General features: G+C 35.8%; 1 protein-coding gene across 1 annotated transcript; it reads left to right on the top strand.

Annotated features, from left to right (window-relative positions):
- The first annotated feature begins 7,796 nt into the window (after positions 1-7,796).
- LOC129239070 (glucose dehydrogenase [FAD, quinone]) lies at positions 7,797-20,836 on the top strand. Its single transcript, XM_054874353.1, has 4 exons — positions 7,797-8,011; positions 18,859-18,992; positions 19,069-19,747; positions 19,829-20,836. The coding sequence occupies exons 1-4, from the start codon at positions 7,858-7,860 to the stop codon at positions 20,722-20,724; spliced, it is 1,863 nt and encodes a 620-aa protein (XP_054730328.1). The 5' UTR covers positions 7,797-7,857; the 3' UTR covers positions 20,725-20,836.
- The last annotated feature ends 3,929 nt before the right edge of the window (positions 20,837-24,765 follow it).

Here is a 24,765-nt window from a genome sequence, read left to right as displayed (position 1 = left end):
GATCTCTTAGTGACCAGGGTCTCGAGATATAGCCGAAAAGGTGGACCAAGGTACCCTTGGATGTGTTTGTACAATATGGGTATCGGATGGAAGCTGTTGATGAAAGCTTTTAAGTGAAACAATTTTTACTGCCCGTTTCCGGGATAAAGAAAGGAGATGGAGCTGAAGATAGAAGAGGAAGAGGAAAAGGAATAGCTACAGGGAGAGGAAGAGGAAGAGTAAGACCACTTATTATTAAAAATTAAAAAAAAATTTTAAAATGTTACATATGGGCATTTTCACGGTAACGGACGCGACATTTGTACGCTTTTAAGTGCGTCCAAAACAATGAAGACAAAGTAAAAGTTTATATATGTATATTGATATTGTTTTAAAGGGCTGACGGAGTGCTAGATTTTAATATATACGGGAAAGATCATTTACAAATAAGTACGTAGTTATAAGCAATTATAAAGTAAATAAAAATAAAAATATAAGTTTTTTTGAGGCGCATTCAGAAATATACAAAATTCAGCAAATTAAAGATTTTTATATATATACAATATATCGAGCCATTACCGCCAAAATGATGCATTCCACACCATAATCGATTTTTGTTTTGTTATCGAAATCGATAGTTAAACATCATTTGCATCATCTGTCAAAATTTCATGGCTGTAGATTAAACCGTTATGATTTTATAACAAAAACAATTTTAATGTAAATGCATATGGTGACTTGTTTACATTTTCTTTGAACGCTTGTGTGGGATACAATTAAATTCTCTTTTAAAATAAATGAAACACAAGGGGAAAAAATATAAAAAACACAATTTTTTGAGACTTTAATTAAAGATAAAGCTTTAGAACAATATGTCGAAGGTATGAATTTGTTTTTTTTGCAAAATATGTTTTTGTTTTCAATTATTGGATATTTTTACAGCTCTCCCTGGTACCGTATAGCGATTCAGATGAATCTTTCGTTGATTTAAATGGTTTGGAAAGTTTAAAAGAAGTCGAGGAGGAAACGGAAAAATACGAGTGTTTTGCCCAACCCGTGCTTAAAGAAAAAATGTCCAAATTCGTGTCATGATAAAATTTCTGAAGATGAAAGAGTAAGAATAAATGAACATTTTTTGGGAATCGGCAACAAAATTAGACAGCAAGATTGGCTGTCTTCTTGTGTTAAACAAGTCGATATTAAAAGGCGATATGGAGAAAGTGACAGTAAAAAGTGCAGCTTTAATTATTTTATCAATATCAGTAATAGCAGTTTTAAAGTTTGTCAACCATTTTTATTGAAAACGTTGAGCAAACGATTTTAATATCCGTAATAAAAAATAGAAGTTCGTATAAAACTTGCCTTGAAAATATAAAAAAGCCAACTGCACACAACAAATCTGAGGAAGCAAGGATATTGATAGTCCATCTTTATTGTGATAGCTGCGCAGGACAGAACAAAAACAGAGCTATGCTTGCGACATTAACCTATTTTGTTGAAAATTCTAATTTTGTGACTAATATAAAAATCACATACTTGTTGCCTGGACACACCATGATGCCTGTTGATTCGATACATAGTACAATTGAATCGTTTATTCGGAATAGGACTATTTGGGCTCCAAGTGAGTGGTACACCATAATATCAAATGCAAGAACTAACCTAAGAAAATATAATTGTATTGAATTAACTAACAGTGATTTTAAAGACTGGAAGACATTTTCACAGGCGTTACTTCCAAATTCAGTGAAAATTCAATTTACAAAATTACGCTCTGTTACATTGGAAAAAAATATTCCAAATATTACTCTTAAATATGGCTACTTTGATGAATCACAAACCATAAATTATGATCTAGATTCAATTCCACGATCCAGAGGAAACTAGGAAATAGTTTGTGAGGGACCTACTCAATTATATGATGATATATAATATTAAACATTTCTTCTGCTAAATATAAGGATTTGAAAACGCTTTGCGATAGAAAAACTTTACCCGTAAGATTCCAACACGAGTATTTGAATTTAAAATGAAGATTTGCTACCTGAAACCGACCATGAAGATAGTATTTAGCGTTCTTTATATATTTTTATCTATCGTTATTCAAGTTTACAAGATTTTAATATGAATAACATTACTTTGTTAACAGAAAACTTTAAATATATGAAGTACATTATTTTATTTTTGTTTTATCGAATATACTAAGAAATGTATACATTTATTTTTTTAAATCAAATGTAATTTAATTTGAAGGACTAAGTAAAAAAATTAAATAAAAACAAACGGGAAGTCACTTCCTTAAAATAAATTTTTGTGTAACCCACACACTTTTTTAATAAAAGGTTGCCAGAAGGAAAGCAAAAAAAATGTATCCCACAAAAACAACCCTTATGATGCAAATATCTATTTAAAATTATTAAAATTAAATGTATTACACAAAAAAATATTTACATTATAAATTTTAAAATAATGGCTTTATTCAAACTGATTTAATTTAAAAAAAACCTTCCCCTGTAAAATTTCGAGTTTGTGGGATACATTTTTTCGGCGGTTATGGCTCGATATGTATATGTTAATAAATGCGAACAGATGTTATTCGTAGGTTTATGAAATATGATAATTTTCTCTTCGTTTTTTTTTAATTGAGTATAGAAGAAATACGGACGCGACATAGCGGACGCGACAAAATTTTCCATGAGCTAGGAAATAGAATTTTTTTCATTACAACACTTCAATTTTATTGAAAATAAAAACTCAAGTAATATTACAGTAAAAACGACTTAAAAAATTAAGAAGAAAGTTATTAGTTTTTAGGATGGTCTATTTTAATTATTTTCTTTAATGAATAGGCCGTCCGAGCAACTTCAATACATTTATTGTCGAAATATGAAAACCAATGCATACTTTTAACTCCTTTGATATTTGGAACATTTTGCCATAACTCTGACAGTTGATTAGAAAAACTATCACTTTGTGCTCCAGAGATAAACAAAATTTTAACTCCATCAATGTTGTTCTTCGCACATTCATGGAAGCATAAGACATCACCGAGAATGACTTTTCGTTTAACTACGGCACCTATTCCGTCCATGTGAAGTGGCGAAAAAATTCCACTCTAAGATTCCGCAATGAAATTCAGCTGCAAATCTTGGAATACTAGAAAGAATAAATTTATTTTTGAATTGGGAAGTGCTTCCATCAGAGAAAATATAAATGCTGGTAACTCCGTTGTACTGGTTTTGTAAGATATTGATAATTTTGGAAATAAAGCAATCTATCACTGATAACAGCATAGGACTTGGTTTCACCAAGAACCCAAGCTACGCACGTAAACACTGTTACTTGATTATAACTAAAGTGGGCATCTTGAATTTCGTTTTGGCATGTCAAGCGATAATTTTCAGCAAAATCAACTTGAATAACAATTTCATTAGCTGCTAAATTTTTCTTTTTAATTTCAAAGTAATTTTGTTGGTGACGTTTAATAAAACAATGCATTTTAAAAGCTGGTAGCTGAATCTCTACATCATGAATTAAGTCGCTTAAAGGACCAATAGTGTAGTTTAAAGTTATGCGATCGTCTATTTTTCTCCACTGTTTCCATTTGATTTGCGTATCAAATTGATTAATAAACTGTATTGGAACTAGATCGTCTTTAATATCGCGTACACAGCTGTCACAAGTATTAGCCATGCACTTACTGATGTAAGAAATAAATCAGCTTTGGCAGGAATCTGCGGTATAATCTTTGCACAGCCTTCTAGTAAAAAAATTAAATTTGCATGGTACTTACAGATACACATATTGTGTCGTAAATTATTGATTAACTGAATGTAAGTTGGCTTAGAATGAATAAAAATCGTTTTGCAGACTTTTTCCTCGGTATATTCGGCTTTGAAGAGTTGATATGCTTCTGTTAAGGTCATAAGCATAAAACGTTTTGAGACTACTTTCCCATTGATTAGCATTGTATCCTTTCTCCCAGGAGCTTGAACGCTGATTCCATCTTGCAAAAAGAATTTTTCAATTCCATCGTTTCTGTTGGCCTAAGATATTTATTGCATAAAGATTTGAGGATAGCTATTTTTCTATTCAGGTTTTTAGGTAACGCACGCTCAACTTTTTTTATTGCTTTTCCCATCGTTTGCTTACAGCTGTAAATTTTGCAATTCAAACTATCAATATTATTTACGCTCTTTTTTTGCCGCAAAACTTGCTGCCTAACACGGTCCTTTTCTTTCTTCTTTTCTAATAAATTGCTATCACTTTTCATTTTTTGCGATAATCTTTTTCGGTACTCTTGCTTTCGTTGAGCTTCTTTCTTCTTGTATTCCTGCCATTTCTCGACGTTTTCTTTCATTTTCTCTCTATATTTCGTTGTTATTGCTTTTCTTGTTTCTTTTGCTGTTTTTGCCATCTATAAAATTTTAATCTTGTGCAATCTCTACGACTTTATTTAAAATTTAAGGTTCGCGGTAACGGACGCGACGAATATCAAACACCAATAAATTTTATTAATCGTTTTTGTCAAGAGTCAATGGCTACTTTTCTTAAGTGAAATAAGTTATTTGCTTAAAGTCTGAAAGCAATTTATACTTCAACACTTTTTGCACTAATGAGAACAATAAATGCTATTTTTCGGTAACGCACGCGACATACGAATATAAGCAGAAGTAATCAAAAAAAAAAACTACCGTTATTCGATCTCCACTAAGTCTCTCTGCTTGTTAAGCATTATGTTACTATCAGTAGAAGATTTTTAAATTATAAAAACATCATAGTATGGCTTTGAATAAGGGAATATTACAAGGAAAAAAGTTGGTATATTTGGTCAAAAGGGTTAGATTTTTGTAAATTTTGTATATTCGTTGTATATTTCGGCTCAAAATTAAAAGAAAAGAAAAATTATTTTATATTTATAAAGTAAACACATTTGAGATTTATTATTCATCAACAAAAAGTTTTCGGGAACAGTTTGAGTTTTGCACTCGTGGTTGACCTTTTTGTGAAAATGCCCATATACGCTTATTATATAAACGTTAATCTGAAGTCAGCTATAGTGAAAAATGCATTGTATCATTGCCGGCGTGATTGGTGATCGTTTCCTTAATTTTTTGCAGAAAGGTTATGCTAATATGAGATATTACCTATATCATTCATATATTTACGTATTACCTGTGTACTCACAAATATACGGTTGAAGCAAATATATGTCAGTTTTTTACTTCGCCTGGAAAAGTTAACATAAATTTAAGGGGGGGGAGTAAGGGATAAACGCTAAAAAAAACACTTTTTTCATGAATTTATTGTAGCAAAACGGTTCAAGTCAGTTTATTAAAAGTTGTTGCATATTATAAAGTAACATTTCAAGAATATTTGATAAAATTTTCATTTAAAAATATTGCAAAATGAGCGAATGAGAGCACATTTACGTAGACGTCTTTTCAAAAATACATTTTGCAGTAGTCAGCATATCTCAGCGTAGAATCATCTGAAATCAAAAAAATCGAATAATTTAGTTAAAGTATGAGTTAAACTTCCTCCCAACGTTTATTTTGACGATTTATTTTCATTTTCAGCCATTTGGTAGTCGTTTGAAGTAAAAAGTGATTTTTGACGAAAAAATGCCGCCATTTTGTAGGTGTAAAACCACCTTAATATAAAAAAAATGGCAAAAAAAAAACGTTGGGGGGAGGTTTTTTATATGTAAAATATGTGTGCAAAATTTCAAAAGGATCGGTTGAGTAGTTTTCAAATGCCAATGACTACGCACTTTAAAAAAAAGGTTCGAGAAAACCGCGTTTAAAGTTTGTAACGGACTACGCGCGCAACTGCTGCGTCTCGGCAGATGTTTGAGGCGGCTCGGCTTTATGCTCTATAACTTAAAAAGTTTTGCTCGGATTGACTTAAAATTTTAACACGGTATTTTTGAAATGTTTTACTACAATAACATGCAAAAAAAAAAATCGATTTTTATCCCTTACCCCCCCCCCCCCCCCCCCCCGGAACCCCGAGCCGACGTGCGTGAGTGCCCAAAAGGCAGGGGCCGGTGATAAGAGATATTATATGCCTTAGTTCGTGTTTCGAAAGACTTATAAGGGTTTTTGTCTGTCTCAGATTGTAGGATGGCCAGATTTGTCTGGTCGTAACGCAAGTAGTTTCCACTCGCCACCTCCGATCTATTTAATTACTTTAAATTATTATTTTAAATTTTATACAATATATAAAAATTATAAAAAAAATGTAAATAATTATTAAATTAAAATAGTTACATAAATTATACAATTTTTTTTTTAAATAATTATAAAATTAAAATAATTATATAATTTTTTATTATTAAAAATTATTATTGTTATTATGTATTAAAAAACTATATAATTCCTTTAAATTATTATTTTAAATTTTATACAATATATAAAAATTATAAAAAAAATGTAAATAATTATTAAATTAAAATAATTACATAAATTAAAAAAAAAAAATATTTACAAAAATTATAAATTTTTTTAAATACGTTTAAAATCAAAATAATAACAAAAATTATATAATTTTTTTTAAATAATTAGAGAATTTTTATAAAATAATTGTAATATTTTTTCAAAACTTTTTGTACAATTTAGAATTTTTGTAATTATTTAATTACTAAATTGTAGATTTATTTACTGAAATTTCGGTACAGTTCTTTGTAGTAAATATCTGCGGTTTTTTAACATTTTATAATTTTTTTTTTGGGGTTTTTAGGATTACATAAATAGCAACGTAATATGAATAAATTATAAAAATTTTAAATAATTATAAAATGAAAATAAAAATTTTAATGAATAAATCTAAAATTTAATAATTATAATTTTTTTTAAATAATTATAAAATTTTTTTCAAAATATTTTATAAAATTTATAATTGTTTAATTATTAAATTTTAGATTTATTTATTAAAATTTCGGTATAATATTTTAAAGAACGAGTATCTGCGGATTTTTCAACATTTTATACATTTTTTGTTTTTTGGTTTTTAGGATAAATAAATAATAAACTATTAATAATAAAAAATTATTTTTGCCCAAAATTTCAGGCAATCAGGGGACAAATTTCGGGTCAAGACAAAATAGGAAAGCAGAACGTGCGCGTACTAGATGCGGTGACGCTGGATAATTCTTGGGAAAAAAATAAAATTAGCTTAAATGGAAAATAGAAATAGGAAAATAGGTTCTCAACTCACTAGAAGCGAACCAGTACGCTACCAGTGGATTTCTCAGCAGGGTTTGTATACACATACGAAAATTTATGGACATATGGCGCTTTGTATGTTGTTTATGTGATTAGTGAGCACTATGAAAACAAAACCAGTTTAGAAGCGCCACTTGCCGGCGATTGTCTTATCACGTATTATATTCCACCCAACTTTGACACCCAGTGTGTTCCATTGATTGCGCATACAAGAACATTTACGTATGAGTGCATATGTACATATGATGTATGTATGAATGTAATGATGTATATTAAGTTTGCTTGAAAATGATTTATCAAACAATGCATGTATGATTATAGCTACCAAGCACCGGTATAGCAAAATCGAGCAAGCACTTTACTTCTCATTTGAGTAGAACGAGCTGAGCGCAAGCAAAACAAATGCTGACACTTGTGCTCGCGTTGATTAGTGACAGAGAGGTGTGTACTATTTATATACATACATAGAAGATATTCAAATTTTCATCTAAGTACATTGTACATACATATATGGTATACATGCAATACTTGCTCGGCATCTTAAACGGCTAATGTGAAACACTCCCACTTAATTACAAAATATACCTGCAGTTAGTCGAGAAGCAATCGAAAAACTGTGCACTACCGTAAACCGGGCATCTAAAGTGGAATAATGGAATTTTTAAGCACGGAATGTGCTGCGCGGTCCGCAGGACCTGCAAATACCTTAATGACTTTGCTGCTACAGACTTTGATAACAAAATTTTGTGGATTAAGTGACCACGATCGTTGGCCAGAGGATTATGGCGCCCGCATTGAAACAGATGGTGAGTATATGTACATATCTGAGATCTGTCTGAGATGAGAGTGAAAGGTAAAAATGAAGAAAAGTGAGTGGTTAAAAGAAAGGCAAAAGATGGTGTGTTGAAGAGGGAGAAGTTACCATGGAGGAAGAAAATAAAGAAAGGAATATTTTTTTTAATGATTGTTGCTAAACACGAAGGAGCAAAATAGAGAAAGGAATATTTTTTAAATGATTTTTGCTAAACACGAAGGAGCAAAATAAAGAAAGAAATATTTTTGAACCTTGATTTTTGCTAACTAATCCAGGGAATGATATTTTATGCAGTTATAAAATGATTGATAAGTATTTATAAAAACGAATCCAAACCTCCTGGTAAAAATTATGTCTACAGCATTTTTAGGATTTATTAACATCCAAAACTGTTTGAGTAGGCTACATGGCTGCACAATAGATATCTTCAGGTCGCAGTGCACACAGAGCCAATCAATAATAATAAAATCGACCAGTCAAAAAAAAAAATATAGAGTTGCGAGTACATTTTCAAGTAATATTTTTTCATAACTTTCTTAAGGTACTGGACTTGGTATTTCTATAATCGAACAAATTTAGTCCAAAAATGTATAGCATAACTGGCTGCTCATGCAAATTCCACTTGGACAAAGAATCAAATTTATACACGGCGATACCATACAGAAGAAAAAAAACAGAGAAAGAAGACCAAAATACTTGTTTAGAAAAAAAATAAATTCATTATTTTTGCGTAAAATTTTTGTGCAAATGGTTTAAGACTGTTCTGTGGTCGATCTTTGGCTATTGGGCGATGCTACGACTACTAGGATACCGGTCAACTTCGGTTTTTGTTTTGTGATTTTATCGACATTTTCGACATTTTCTCTAGCATTGAAATATGCCTGAACGGTATCGACAAAACCGAAATTGCTCGTAATTAGCTGTTACAGTAACGACCCCATAAACACCATTCACAATTTCAACAGCCTGGCTTGCATTTTCGTCTTTATAAAAGAAAAACTGTAAAATGCGCCGAATTTTCTCTTTGTTGACTTCTATTGACATTGATCACCCTCTAACTCACAACTGGATGGAACAAAGAAAAAGCAGCAAAAGAATTTTTTTTAGTTTGAAATGTCACTTTGATCGATATCTTTCCGACCTGATATTGGCATTTTTAATTCGAATTTCATATTTTTTAGCTAACGGACGGCTCATTTGTGGACCTTAATCTCTTCTATCTATAAGCATAAAAAGAAGTTAATCATCTACATTTTCTTCGAGAATACGTAATACCTACAAAACTTGGAAAGAAATCAAAGTTTTGGTGTGAAGTTTCTAGTCATTAACTATCAAACTTTAATGTTAATATATTATTATTTTTTGACGTGATTATGTTATGTTATGTTATGTTATGTTATGCTATGTTATGTTATGTTATGTTATGTTATGTTATGGTATGTTATGTTGTGTTATGTTATGTTATGTTATGTTATGTTATGTTATGTTATGTTATGTTATGTTATATTATGTTATGTTATGTTATGTTATGTTGTGTTATGTTATGTTATGTTATGTTATGTTATGTTATGTTATGTTATGTTATGTTATGTTATGTTATGTTATGTTATGTTATGTTATGTTATGTTATGTTATGTTATGTTATGTTATGTTATGTTATGTTATGTTATGTTATGTTATGTTATGTTATGTTATGTTATGTTATGTTATGTTATGTTATGTTATGTTATGTTATGTTATATTATGTTATGTTATGTTATGTTATGTTATGGCATGTTATGTTATGTTATGTTAAAGTATATTATGTTATGTTAATGTTAACTCATTCTCTATATCCATACAAAATATCTATCAAACAAATAAAATTAAAATTTTCTTTTGAAAAATGCAACCATTCAATTAGTATTTTCTTATGACGTTATCACGTTAAACTATCGTCAGTAAACCGATCAGTACAGACAACCTCTTTTTTTTAATTTTCAGTTAATTAAATAATAAATAATTTTTTTTTGGATTGAAGTACTCTATATCGTTAGGAATTTGGACATATCTAAAAGGGAAAGTGCTCCGTAAGATGCTCCGTACACTTTCAATTCTAAAGTTTTCTAACTAAATACTGAATTTTTTTTAGAGAAATATTACCCATTGAAAATAGAAACGATCTGAGATTAACAAAATATCTTCATTTGTTGTGGAAGTATATAGATAAAGGATCTGTCAAAAGTGACGCCTAAATGTCAGTAGTGAATAATTCCTACACTTTATGTTTTTTTTAAATCACCTTTGACCTTTGCTTATAACACAGTCCCGCACAATGCTAAAAAGTGTTGACAATACACAGCCCTGTCGAAAGCCGGTCGCGATATTCATTGGATCACTCAGCTCTTTTTTTATGCCTCACAGGGCAACTTGCGTTGGTGTACAGTGCTGGTATGAGCTTAATAAGCGCCAATGCACTTCAGATTGTTGTTCGTATCGAATGCTTTTTGAAAATCGACGAAAATTAGATAGAAAGTTGAATGAAGATTGTACTGATTTAAAGCTAATTTTCTTCGCTATTTTCCAAGCTCAATTTCACCACTCACATAAATTATATTGTTTCTAAATCGTTCACAATGCGGGCCCTTATTCGTCGAAACTGCACTTCGTTTTCTGATCTCAATACTCTCAACCTGTTGTACTCGTCCTTAATTCGGACTAGGTTAGAAAGCGCAAAATTCGTTCGGAGACCATTTCATGCCGACTCAGGTAGCGTAGTCTAGTTTTCCAGAGAGCTTGACAGTAGCATAGGTTTCTCTTGTATGCGCTAGGGTTTCTCTTGTAGTTAACGTAACTTTGTAACTGATAACGTGGATGTGTGAAAAAGTGCGTAAGCAAAAATATCAATGGCAACATTGTGTAGGTATAACCAAACACATACACACAAACCGATGTATTATGTTAAAATGTAACTAAAAGAACGCAGTTGTTCTCACGAGATGAGTTTTTGTGCTCGTTAGCGGCTGCGGTAAGAGACTGCGTACGTCGTTCACTGTTTTCAGCATTAACAAAAAAGCGGAATATTTCCGCATCCATCCAGCCAAGGCATTGTAGCACACCAGGGAATTGTAAGGCAGGCAAATTGGCGAGAGAGGGCACTACCACTCGTCATTCTCATAGTTTGACATACTCAAAGATTGAATGTACCCCTTTTCGACTACTGAAGAAGCTGTAAGAATGTGGAAGCGGAAGAGTCCGTTAGACATCTTCTCTATTACTGTCCCGCGTGGCATGCCACTAGGTTTAGCTCATCGTTCTTAAATGGCACTGATGACCTTAAGGATATAAGTGTCAGCCAAATCAAAGGGTATCACAAAGGACCGGCGACTGTCTAAGTGATTTGGTCCAGAGACCATTCTACCTACCTACTACCTACCTATAGACCCAGTACTACTTATATAGCGAATGCAACAGTAAAGCGGTGGTTCCTTTCTGTCTGGTAACATAGATTTCGAAGATGAGGAGTGCTCCGGTAGACCAATCGTTGAAAATGTCGATAAAATCATGAGAATCATGGAGTTTGACCTATTGATGTTATTTAGATAGTAAGACCTCCGAATAAAAGCTGCATACTCCCACTTAGAGCGCATAAATTGTATGAGCATTTGTCTGTCAAAAATATTTGTTCACGTTATGCACTGCATAATTTGACAATCGCTTAAAAAAGTCGAAGTAAAGATTGGCTTAAACACATAAACAAGTTTATTGATCTACATGGAAATACGGAAATATTTTGAAAAACAATAAGGGCTTTTTCGATTATATGTAAATATTTATTTTTACTTGTCTATCTCAAAACTTAAATAGCACCCTCGTATTGGAAAAATGGCATTCCATTGGAAAACTTACTACCATTTCTTCTGATATTTAAATGTTACCGTGGGAAGAGTCTGGGAAATAATTATTTTTAACGTATTTCCCACTTGGTTTAATTCAGTTTGTCCCGATTTATTTAGTTCAAGTACTTGAAAGCATTTTTATTTTCACTACCTTTGTATTTTCTGTTTACATTTACAATCTTCAGTTCTTAGTGAATAACAAACAAATGAGAGCAAAATTGAGAAAAAATGGCAAAATATCAAATGAAAGGCTGAGAGGACAAAAACAAGTAGAGAGACTTCACAGAGGTATAAGTACTCTTCCTTTCCTTCTCTTCTCTTCCACCCATTGCCCTATAAGCGCAGACTGATTTGTGTTCTAAAACCGAGTTACATACATTCATACAATTATGTAAGTATGTATGTATGTACATAGGTATATGACTTGTAATTAATATTAACAAAGTACGGCGTGCGAAGTATGTATTCGAGAGCAATGCGCAGTTTTTTTAATTTTTGTTTTTAAATAACAATTCGTGATACTTACAATAAAAACAAGTTTACACTGTTAAGTATATTTGCACATTTCCACTTGGGAATAAGTAAGGAATACGTGCAAAACCTGGGGGTTTTCACCTCGGATCATTTATTGGATATATACCTCGATAATCAAACCGATACTCTTCTACGGTGTGGTTGTATGGTGGACAGCACTCGAAAAACGGTGTAGAGTAGCCACAATTGATCGAGTCCAAAGAACAGCCTGCCTCCTGATAACATGATGCTTAAGTACAACACCTATTAAGGCTATAAATACGTTGCTTCACTTGTTCCCTATCGATCTGGCTGACAAAGCGATTGCAGCGAAAGCAGCGACACGCATGAATGCTATATCGAAATGGAATAAGTATCTTGGCCATTCGGCCATACTGAACAGGAACACTGTTATCTCTTCCGACATAGACTATCATGTAAGTCTTCCATCACCACCCTTGCTCTTCTCCTGTTCACTCCCAACCAGGGAAGAATGGAAGACAAATCTTACCGAAATCGATGGCCCTCTGATTATATATACAGATGGTTCAAAACAAGACGGTAAAGTGGGATTTGGAATCTTTTCCAATTTCCCTCACATCAATCTATCATTTAGATTACCCGACTACTGTAGCGTATTCCAAGCGGAAGTATGCGCTATCTGGTATGCTGCGAAAACTCTCTTAGAAAATAGAATATCACTAGAGGATATCCGCTTTTTCACCGACAGTCAAACGGCCGTTCGAGCACTCAGCTCCTCTTATACCCACTCAGATGTGGTTCGATCCTGTCTCTTATCTCTTAACGAGATAAGTGTTCCGAATTCAGTCCAAGTTATCTGGATACCGGGTCACAGTGGATTCGAAGGTTTGCAGTTTGCTGATGAGCTCGCGAGAGCTGGAGCTGCGCAATCAAATGTTGGTAACTTACCCACAATCCACATTCCGCTCTCAACATGTAAAATGCTCATTGATTGAGAATTTCACAGCATTGCTGATCGGAGGTGACGAGTGGAAACTACTTGCGTTACGACCAGACAAATCGGGCAATCCTACAATCTGAAACAGACAAAAACCCTTAAAAGTCTTTCGAAACACGAACTAAGGCATATAATATCTCTTATCACCGGCCACTGCCTTTTGGGCACTCACGCACGTCGGCTCGGGGTTCCTCAAAATGACCTGTGCAGATACTGCGAGGACGAAGATGAGGAAGCATCGAGCAGGCATTTGCTGTGCAGTTGTCCCGGCCTAGCCAGAAGTCGACTCGCTCTTCTAGGCTCTCCAACAATTGACAATCTTTCAGTACTTTCGGACCTGAAAATCGAATCTCTCATTAAATTCTCGAAACGAATTAATGTCTTGGACCAAAATCTATAGTAAAAATCTCGGTTAGGTGGGGAAACCATATAATATAATGAGCTCTGGGGCAACACAACGAACGCAACTTGCGGACTATGTGGCATTCCGATGCGGGGTCACCCTTAAACCAACCAACCAACCAAGGAATACCTGACATTTGAATAACTACATAGTTTAGTGTAATATTTTTAAGACAAATAGTCGCATATGCCTGATTTACGATCTTCCTCTGAGACCATTCTTTGTGTATCTACTCGTATTTTATATTTTGTTCTGTTTTTTCAGATTCTCAGCTATTTAAAATAAGCTTCAATCGTAGAAATATACGGCAATCCTTAATTAAATAACTGTTTGTTACATTTTCTAAGCAGCCGATGCTGGTCAACTCGTGATACTTGGGCCATAATACCGTAGCCATCATTTCATAACGATTTTACCGAAATTTTTTAAATGTGTGAGTAGCCGAGTGGAACAGTGATCTTCAAAAAAAAAAAAAAGACTTTGCAATGAAAATAAGCGAAGAACTTAATAAATCGGACCATTTTCTGCCATAATCGGGTCGTACGGTTTTTTCCAACTTTCGATCGTAACATCAAGTGGGACTATTTTAGCCCCAAAAATATTTCCTTTCAAGCAGTTAACAAATATTCTGAATATGAACACAAAACATTTCTTTTAAATCAAAAATAGAGACAAAAGCGTAGATCCGAATGTAAATGCCAAAGGCTTTACGAACAATTTAAAAGGACGACCCCTTCGTTCGAACAACGCATGCGCCAAATGCCAGCCGTCAGTTGTTTAGCGTGAAGCCATGCACCAACGACTCAAGATCACGTAATAAGAAAAGAATAAAAATTAGTTTTCTGGAAGTGACGTCACTACCTCTCACAATCCGATTCAAATTCGATTACAGATACACGGTCTTTTTACGTGATCTGGTGTAATTGGTTCATAGCGTGAAGCCTTCCCTTTCGAACGCAAGGATCGGCACTCTTCAATCACCTTGCGATACCAAAACTCAAAACACGGTCTTCTTCTTACGTGATCTGGTATATTTGGTTCATAGCGTGAAGCCTTCCTTTTCGAATGCAAGGGTCGGCACTCGTCAATCACCTTGCGATACCGAAACTCAAAACAGAGGAGGATAAAGCGAGGATTTCCGTAGGGTGATGTCCCATGACACTCGCTTGCCAGCTTCTACATATCGAAGTTCTTCAAGCTACCGGAGGGAGTCTCCCTGTCTCCTATGCTATGTTCAAAACTGAACGATTACTCCACCAGCCCTTCGCGCTTTTTCCTTGCACAGAATCTCCAACTTTTCCGCACTAAATCCACGGGTGTCCCTCTTCACACCTGGACAAAGAGGTCAAACTACAGCTAAAGGTCAAAGTAGATGACAAACTAAAACCGATAGTAAACAATCCCAAACAAATTTTGGGAGTCATCTTTGATAGTTTGCTCTTCTGCTCTGCGCACAGAACCAACCAATTGCTACTAAAGTCCAAAACCGCAACATGGTCCTCAAATCGCTTGCCGACAGTACTTGGAGCATAGACAAAGAAATGTTGCTGACGACATTTAAAACAATTGGCTGGCCGGTTCTGGTTGCCTGAAAGTAATGATTCGCAGTGGATTAAGCTTCAGACATATCAAAACACTGTAATCAGGACAGCCACGGGATGCCTTCACATACATATATGTACCTCCCACAACACCTACACTATAAGGCATCAATGCTTCCCATCGGGGAGCACAATAAAATTCTCAGCAAACAGTTTCTGCTTGGGTGCCGCCGAGGTTTTCATCCCTGCAGACACTTGCTAGAATTTGAGCCGCCTCCCAGGCACATCAGCGGGCATCTCTTCAACTATTCTGACGAGACACAGGATAAAACGAACTCACAACTACTCGATCGGACAGTATATAGCTAGTCGCTAAATGGCATTTACCGGGAGACATTTACCACCTTCCTAAACTCCCTACCTATGAATGCCGTAATCGGAGACCAACCACCACCTACAGCAGATGAAGAGCTTCAGCTACCCCGAGACTTTGGCTCAACTACGTTCTAGATACAATAGCAGACTAAGTGTAGACAGTGAGGGTATCTGGACTCTGTTCTATAGATCGAATCTGTCAATGTAGAAGAAAATACCTTTGCCAGCTTTTGGTGAAGAACTTCAATCAGGCAGGCTAGTGCCACTTAGAGTAGCATTTTAAATATGTACTTAGTCCCTGTACAATGTCTTTAAAATGAGTACAGCAAGTACCTTTTATTATGATGTTATCAGGTTTCCTGGACTTAAGCATTGCAATGCAGAAATAATCTGCATGCAATGCTTTCTGCATGCCAACACTTAAAGCTTTGCTGATAATAAAAAATATACGATAAGAGTGCCAAAATGTGCCAAATGCTTTTGTATTAAAAAAAAAAAACAAAAACAATAAATCCATATCGCTGATGGATTCATCGATAAATTCTTCTAAGTGCATATGAGACTTTGAGACTATACCCAACCTGCAAATTATATTAGGTGAAGTAAAAAGTTCTGAATCCTTGCCGCTAGAGATCTTTAGGGAGACCTATTTCACGAGGCATAAAGATTATTTTTATGTTGCAGCGGGCTATGCTTAGTTTGAAAAGTTCTTCGACAGCTGTGTGTAACCGCGTCCCACAATAAGGCTGAAGAAAATTCCAATCGTCTTCAATACCTCTACGACTTATGACGATGAAAAATACGAGCAGGCGAACAAAAAACAAAGTGCTGTTTATGGAGCTGTATTGAATGCAATCGTAAATGCAATTCCGTTCTGCTAATATAGACACCGAAGATGAGGTCTGTCGTCTTCGGTAGACCAATCGTTGAAAATGCCGATAAAACCATGAGAATCATAGAGTCTGGACGAAATAGGAGCACTTTTTTTACATTCCCTAGGAACTACAGATTAAACACAACCGGCACATATGTGATCGTGATAGGATGATCTTAACTAACAGGTGGCGCTAAAGTAATCCTCCTATCAGAAAATGCGATAAATTTTGCGATTGGCCCCTAATGTGAGTTCTGTTTTGACATTTGTGTAGTAAACACATGCGAAATACACGCTAATAAACAATGTTACGCTACACTGCTCCAGAACGCGGAATATTGCTGACTATTTATTTGACCAATAATTGGTCGGTGACTTTGGCATAACGTGAATTTCGTCGCAGATTTCCTCGCCGTCCAACGCATACTGGTGAAACACTGCGACGTTTAGCCGCTCGCCTCGAAGAGACTGGCACAACACGAGATGTTGCCAGGCGTGGCAGACCCCGGAGTAGCCGTTCTGCAGAGAATATTGCTGCTGTAGCCGAGGATGTCATGGAAGCGCCGTCGACATCGACCAGACGACGTGCCACGCATATGGGTACGAGTATCAGTCGACGGTCTTTACGGCGAATTTTGGTACCAGATTTGAAGATGTTTCCGTACAAAGACCAGACGGTGCATCAGCTGTTAGCTGCTGACCGCCAATCGCGTCTAACATACGCTTAAGCCATCCTTAATCACCACCAAGAGGAAGATGATTTTTTATCAAAAATAATCATGAGTGATGAGGCCCATTTCCATCTTAGCGGGTACGTAAATAAGCAAAATTTACACTTCTGGGGCACTGAAAATCCGCGTGTAACCCACGAAGAGCCATTACACCCGCTGAGAGCTACTGTATGGTGTGCTGTTTTTGCTGGAAGAGTCATCGGATCTTTTTTCTTCGAAGACGTCGCGGGCCAAACGGTTACTGTGAATGGTGAGCGCTACAGAGCAATGATCAACGAGTTCTTTTTGCCGCAACTTGATGAATTGGGATTGGAATACATGTGGTTCCAACAGGACGGTGCAACGGCACACACTGCACGTGCCACAACCGATATGCTGAAGCATGCATTTCCCGGACGCCTAATCTCCCGTTTTGGCGATTTGCACTGGCCAGCAAGATCGTCTGATTTGACCGCTCCCGACTTCTTTTTGTGGGGCTTTTTGAAGTCGCGGGTTTATGTCAATAAGCCTCAGACTCTTGCAGCTCTTAAAGACAATATCCGTGAAGAATGTGAGCACCTATCGCCGGAAGTTTTGGCCAAAGTGATGGAAAATGCCATAAAAAGGGCTCAAATGGCAATCAACTGTGGCGGCGGCCATTTACATGCCATCATATTCTCGACTTGATGTAAAAAAACTTCTTTTTGTGGGGCTTTTTGAAGTCGTGGGTTTATGTCAATAAGCCTCAGACTCTTGCAGCTCTTAAAGACAATATCCGTCAAGAATGTGAGCACCTATCGCCGGAAGTTTTGGCCAAAGTGATGGAAAATGCCATAAAAAGGGCTCAAATGGCAATCAACTGTGGCGGCGGCCATTTACATGACATCATATTCTCGACTTGATGTAAAAAAAATTAAAAGACCAAATAAAAATAATCCACAAGAAGAATCAAAGTTTTTCATTTTTTTTTTTAAATTATAGCCAAAAAACATCGCAAGGTTACTTTTGCGCCACCTTGTATATACACTTCATCGTCGAAATAAAGCCAAAGAACGCTAGGAACTTTCTACTACACCTAATACTTAATTCATCAATACTAAGTAGACCAACTGAGGGTGAACTTTGAAATGGAAATTTTTGCCTAGCTGAGCACATATACTCGTACAGTACATGCAACTCGTTAAGCTCAGCCAGCAACATGTGTAAATGAGAATTAACTGCAATAAATATTAGCCTACAACCCCACTAGGTACATAGATTTCGCACGATGCGAGATAAGAAACATACGAGTACACTGCGACCTAATTTTGTTGACAATCTCCAGGGGGGGAAATATTGTTTGTTGCTTACCACTCAGGTGAATATTTCTGGTTTGTAACCAAAAAAGATAAGAGCAAAGTAGCACGAAATCTACGTCAATAAACAGAAAATAAATTTATTATTTAAATTAAAGATCGCACTGATAACCTTCATGGTGATCTTGAAAATCACCTTACAGAAATAAATGCAACGAACTGCTTGCGACATTTTAACGTATAATTAAATGTTTCTTATCGCATCTTGCAGGTTTTGATAACTACGATTTCATTGTTGTGGGTTCGGGTTCAGCAGGCGCAGTTGTTGCAGGTAGACTCAGCGAAAATCCTAACTGGAAGGTGTTATTGTTGGAGGCAGGCGGCGATCCGCCAATTGAGACAGAGGCAAGCGACCTTAAATTTCCCATTTGATCTTTCAAAAATACATACTTTTTCTAAATCATCCTCAATTATATAATAGTTTGTTGGCTGGCACATCACTACACAGTTCACTAACTGGGATTGGCAATATCACGCCGAACCGAATGGCAAGTCATGCATGGCGATGGAGGGTGGCAAGTGTCACTGGCCGCGTGGCAAGATGCTCGGCGGCACCAATGGCATGAACGCAATGATCTATGCACGAGGCACTCGTTTCGACTTCGATGATTGGCGCAATCGTGGCAATCCGACTTGGGGTTATGATGATGTATTGAAATACTTCCGTAAAGCAGAAGATTTGCGTTCGACCAGCAAGGACTTTAAAGATGGCGATTTTGGCAAAGGCGGTCCCATGGGTTTGAATCGCTATGTCTCGGACAATGAGTTCCGTACAACGATACGTGAAGGCATGGCTGAGATGGGCTATGGTAGTTCGCCGGCCTTTACAGAAGGCTCATGGGTGGGACAGATCGATATTTTGGGCACACAAGATGGCGGCCGTCGTATAACTACAGCGCATTCGCATTTACCTAAGAAGCGAAAGAATCTGCATGTCATACGTCATGCGCACGTGAAACGTGTGAACTTCGACGAGCAGAAACGTGCAACGGGTGTCACCTTTGTATTGAATGGCAAGAAGGAGTATGAGGTGCGTGCGAAGAAGGAAGTTGTGCTGTGCGCTGGCGCTATTGGCACACCACAAATACTGATGCTTTCGGGTAAGTGAGACGGCGCGAATTACAGCAGGCAGTAGGTTTTGCTAAACAATAATCCATATATGTATGTATGCATACTTCCAGGTGTCGGCCCCAAAGACCATTTAACACAATTGAGCATACCGGTCGTGTTGGATCTACCGGTGGGTCAAAATCTCAAGGATCATGCCAGTTTGCCGGTTGTATTTCAAATTGACAAATCTACCGCACGCAAGCCCACCGATGAGGAGCTCGTCGACGCCATGTACAATTTGCTGATGGGTCGCTACAGCAAATTGTTGCATCATGAGGCTACAGCACTCACTGGCTTCATTAATACCACTTCACTTCATGGCCCATACCCGGATATTCAAACCACAAACTTCTACAGTTTAATGCAAAGCCCCGAACTGAAGGGCTATGTGGCAGCCACTGGCTTCACTGAGCGCGTTGCCAAGTCCATACTTGCGGCTAACGAGCACACCAATACATACATCACGTACCTGCTGCATCTAAAACCCTTCTCAGTGGGTCACTTGGAACTGAGTAGCGCCAACTATTTGGACAAACCAAAAATCTATCCAAACTATATGTCCGACGAGCGTGACGTGCATACATATATACGCGCTTTGAACATTTACTCTCAACTTCCAGAGACGAAAGCGTTCGCAAAACGTGAAGCTGTGCTACATAAAATCGATCTGGAGGCTTGCAATAGTTTTCCCTATAAATCAGATGATTATTGGCGGTGCTACGTAAGTCATATGACTACAACGGTCTACCACCCGGTGGGTACCGCGAAAATGGGTCCCGAGGGCGATGCTACAGCTGTGGTTGACTGGCGTCTGCGGCTACATGGCGCGAAAAATTTGCGGGTCATTGATGGTAGCATCATGCCCGACATTGTGGGCGCGAATACGAATGCAGCCATTATTATGATTGGCGAAAAGGGTGCCGATATGATTAAAGAAGACTGGACAGAGCTGCACTCGGAGTTGTAGAGGGGAATTATGCATGAAGAAAATTTAATTTTTTTCGCGTCAAGATGATTTTGTATACATATACATATATCTAGTGATTTGTTTTGATTAAAGTGCTTATTTTTTTACAATATTTATTTTTATTGCTCAATGTAAATTTTCAATTTTATCAGTGATTGATTTCCTATGATGATTTAAGGGGTTAGGGGTAGTCAGAATTTTCAAAAAATCGATTTTTTTTTTTGCATTTTCTTAAAGTATAATGTTTTAAAAATATTGTGTAAAAATTTGAAGTGAATCCGACAAATACTTTTCAAGTTATTCAACAATTAACAAAGGGCGCTCGGCCGCTCCGGAGCCGATAGCAAAACTTTAAATGCGTTTTTCTCAAAACTATGGTTTTCGAACTGGTGATTACGGTAACTTAAAAACCGCTTGGTAGATTTCAATAAAATTTATACTGCTTCTGAAAAACATAAAAAACTTTTGCCTGATCGAAGGATTTTTTTTTCAAAAATTTCGATTTTTTTTTAACAATTAACTGTTGGTTTTTTTTTTCTAAAATCTGGAAAAAATTTTCTGAGGCCGCCATTTTGTTCATTTTGAAAAAAAGCTTCGATCCGGCTCGAGATTATCTATCAATAAAAATAATTTTTCTCATCCGATTGGTTTTAGATGAATCTGCAAGGACTTGTGATGTTCACCGCAAGGGACTTCTGGAGAAACGGGCTTCACACAAACAGCGATAACTTTTGCAATTATTAATTTTTTTTTTTTTGAAATTTTGGTGAAGTCAAGTTAAAACATGATGTTTTTATGCTATGTTTTTATTTTTGTTAAATAAATTAATTAAGCAGCAAAAAAAAAATTCGTGAAAATCATCATTTTTTCGGGCCTCTGACTACCCCTAACCCCTTAATTGAACCAAATCTGTCGGCTAAAGCACGCTTTATGCACGTAGCATCACTATCAACTTTTAGTTTGAAAGGCACTGTATGGTTGACTGACGCGCACTATTAGTATGTTTGCGTACCATTCGCACAGTGTTCTTCAAACTGTAGTTAAAGCTTTCAAATTTCAACAAAGTTGTAGAGGTTCACCAACCGTGCCAATTGCGCGCCAGTTTAATTTAACTCTGTCATTAAATTCAACTTCATTATGCCGTTTTTCAGTCATCTTAAACTATCAGACCCATATTAAATTAAGTTTCATCTATCGCCAGCTATTCGGCAGTTTATTCGGTTTAGTTATGAGAACTAAATTTATATCGTCAACAAAAAATGAATATTTCACCTGATGAGAATGACTCGCCTTTGCCAAAAAAGCAAAGTTCTCAGCACCACAATACTGAGAAGAAATAAAATTATATTTAACAACTCAAACAATTTAATATTCTTGATGTTTGCGGTGAAAAAATGCAAAATTCTGCACATTTTTCAAGATTCTACGACCAACGTCAAAAGTCGGAACAGGCGGCCAGAAAAATTGGCGCTTTTTATCTATACTAATATTATAAAGAGGAAAACTTTGTTTGTTTGTAATGAATAGGCTCAAAAACTACTGGACCGATTTTAAAAATTCTTTCACCATTCGAAAGCTACATCATCCACGAGTAACATGGATTATATTTTATTTTGGAAATAGGGCTCGAGATATAGGTCAAAACGTGGACCCGGGTAACCTTCGGATGTGCATATACAATATGGGTATCAAATGGAAGCTGTTGGTGAGTGCTTTAATCCAGAGTATTTTTCATGCCGGTCCGTGACTGGGGTCTCGAGATATAGGTCAAAACGTGGACCCGGGTAACCTTTGGTTGTGTATGTACAATATGGATATCAAATGAAAGCTGTTGATTAGTGCTTTAATACGGGGTAATTTTCATACCTATTGATGACTAGGGTCTCGAAATATATGCCAAAACGTGGACCCGCCGTGTCTTTGCACCGTATTAAACCAAACTTACGCACATTGTTAAGTAAGTATTGAAAATGGGTTTCGTAAAGTTTGGTTGTAATTCGGAGCACTGGCAACGGGTACAGCGTTCTTTTGAACCAGCCATAATGTCGCTTACTTTTTTAACGCTTGGGGCGGAACTGAACTGTCAAATTGACAGTGTGAGTTACAATGTGTCAATATTTCTTTCTGATTTGGATGCCATAAGGAAAAAACGTAAGTGCAACATGTAAAAATTGTGTGTGAATTTTTTTGGAGTGGATTTTGGAACAGTGAATAATTTCTTACGAAATTTGAGAATTTAATGTGAAATCCGAATGAAATTATGTGTTCGTGGAAAAATCAATTTTTCTCTTTTTTTTTTTTGAAAAATATAAATGGATAATGGTTAAAAAAGCCCCAATGCTTAATAAAACATATAAATTGAAACGAAAAATTCATGGATGATCAGGAAAAAAGACGATGGTTAGTCATATGCGTTGATTTGAAATTTAAAAACAATCTTCTTTTTTCCTGATTTTCAATTTATATTTTATATTTACTCAAAAACAAATAGAAAAACAAAAAATATTGTTTATACCAAAGCGCTTGAATAAAGAATGAAAATCATATATTTTCTGTTCTAAACCATATCTATTCTATTTTAGTGTACCCAGCGAAGGGGGCCGGGTTTGCTAGTTTGCCCAATAAAGCACTTTATATAAATAGAATGTAACAGCAAAGCGGAGATTCAAATGTGTCCGCCCTGGTAGGCCAATAATCTAAATTATTGAACTGGCCAATAGGTGTCAAATAGTTGGCACGTGAGTAATTATTCCAATTAGAGATTAGTCAGAAAAATGTTTAAAACCATTTGCATAATTATAACTGCGTTAATTTCATTGTCCGAATTAAGCGAAATATCATTGAAGACTTGCTACTTCACCTAATAAGTGTCTGCTTCTGCAAGTTCTAGCAAAAATTCACTTCCTTTGTTGAAAAAATTAACAGCTCAACAGCATTTTTGGAGCGGAAAATCGATCATCCTGAAAGTTCATTACGAATGGGCCACCTTTGTAGAAGATAGTTAAAGTATAGCACCTATATTTTTTTTAAGTGGGTCAAAGTTTCCAAATTTTTGTCATAGAATTCTTTATATTTGCATTACGATCTTATAAATCGATTTCTGAAATATTTTTTGAACCATCGCGTTTTCTTTTTTACGGATCAATTTGACCAACTTTCAAGAAAAATCCAAAAAGTAATTATAAAGAGGACACTAGAGAACCAAATTGTTCTACAAAAATATTTATCAGCAAATTTTAGTGGACATCACCCAAGAGACAGAAGCCGTCAATGAGTGAATATAATTTCTCTTCTGCTTCTTAATTAGTGCGTTGGAAGCACTCTTTAATCTCCCACCACTTCATATAGCAATCCAAGAGTAAGCAGCTACGCAAGAACTCATGCTACACATGAAAGAAAATTTCAAATTAGGCAACTTCACCGGTCACCTAAGTATCCTAAATAAAATCAAAAACACCATAAGCATAGCTCAAGTTTCAGACCACATTGACCCAACCCTCTGTTTCACAAAAGGATACACAGTTACCTTTCCTAAGAGGATCGCGTGGAAAACAAACCCAAAATGGATGAATAATGATTCACAAAAATGGTACACTGATGGATCAAAAACACCTTATGGTGTAGGAGCAGGAGTAGTGGGGCCCAGAATCCACAAATCATTCACTCTCTCCAGGGACACCACCAATAATGGAAGCAGCAAACATCATGCAACGTAAAAACCACAAGAGAGTAAAGATCAAAGTACTCTCGGACAGCCAATCAGTTCTAAAAGCTTTAGATAGCTATACCTACAACTCAAAAACTCTCTTAGAATGCCACAAGGCACTCAATAACCTGGCATCCAAAAACAATGTTTCATTAATTTGGGTATCAGGACATGAGGGATATGACGGCAACGAAAAGGCAGACTTTCAAGCTAAAAAAAAAGGGCAGATGTAAACTTCGTCGGAGCTAGTCCCATGTTTGGATTTAACAAAAACAGTCTAACACAAAAAGTAAAATACTGGGTCAAAACTCTATTAAATCAGCATTGGAACAACG

Source organism: Anastrepha obliqua, chromosome 2, assembly GCF_027943255.1.
Source record: "Anastrepha obliqua isolate idAnaObli1 chromosome 2, idAnaObli1_1.0, whole genome shotgun sequence".
NCBI lineage: Eukaryota > Metazoa > Arthropoda > Insecta > Diptera > Tephritidae > Anastrepha > Anastrepha obliqua.
Note: the sequence above shows the minus strand (reverse complement) of the source record. Positions and strands in the feature narration are given on the sequence as shown.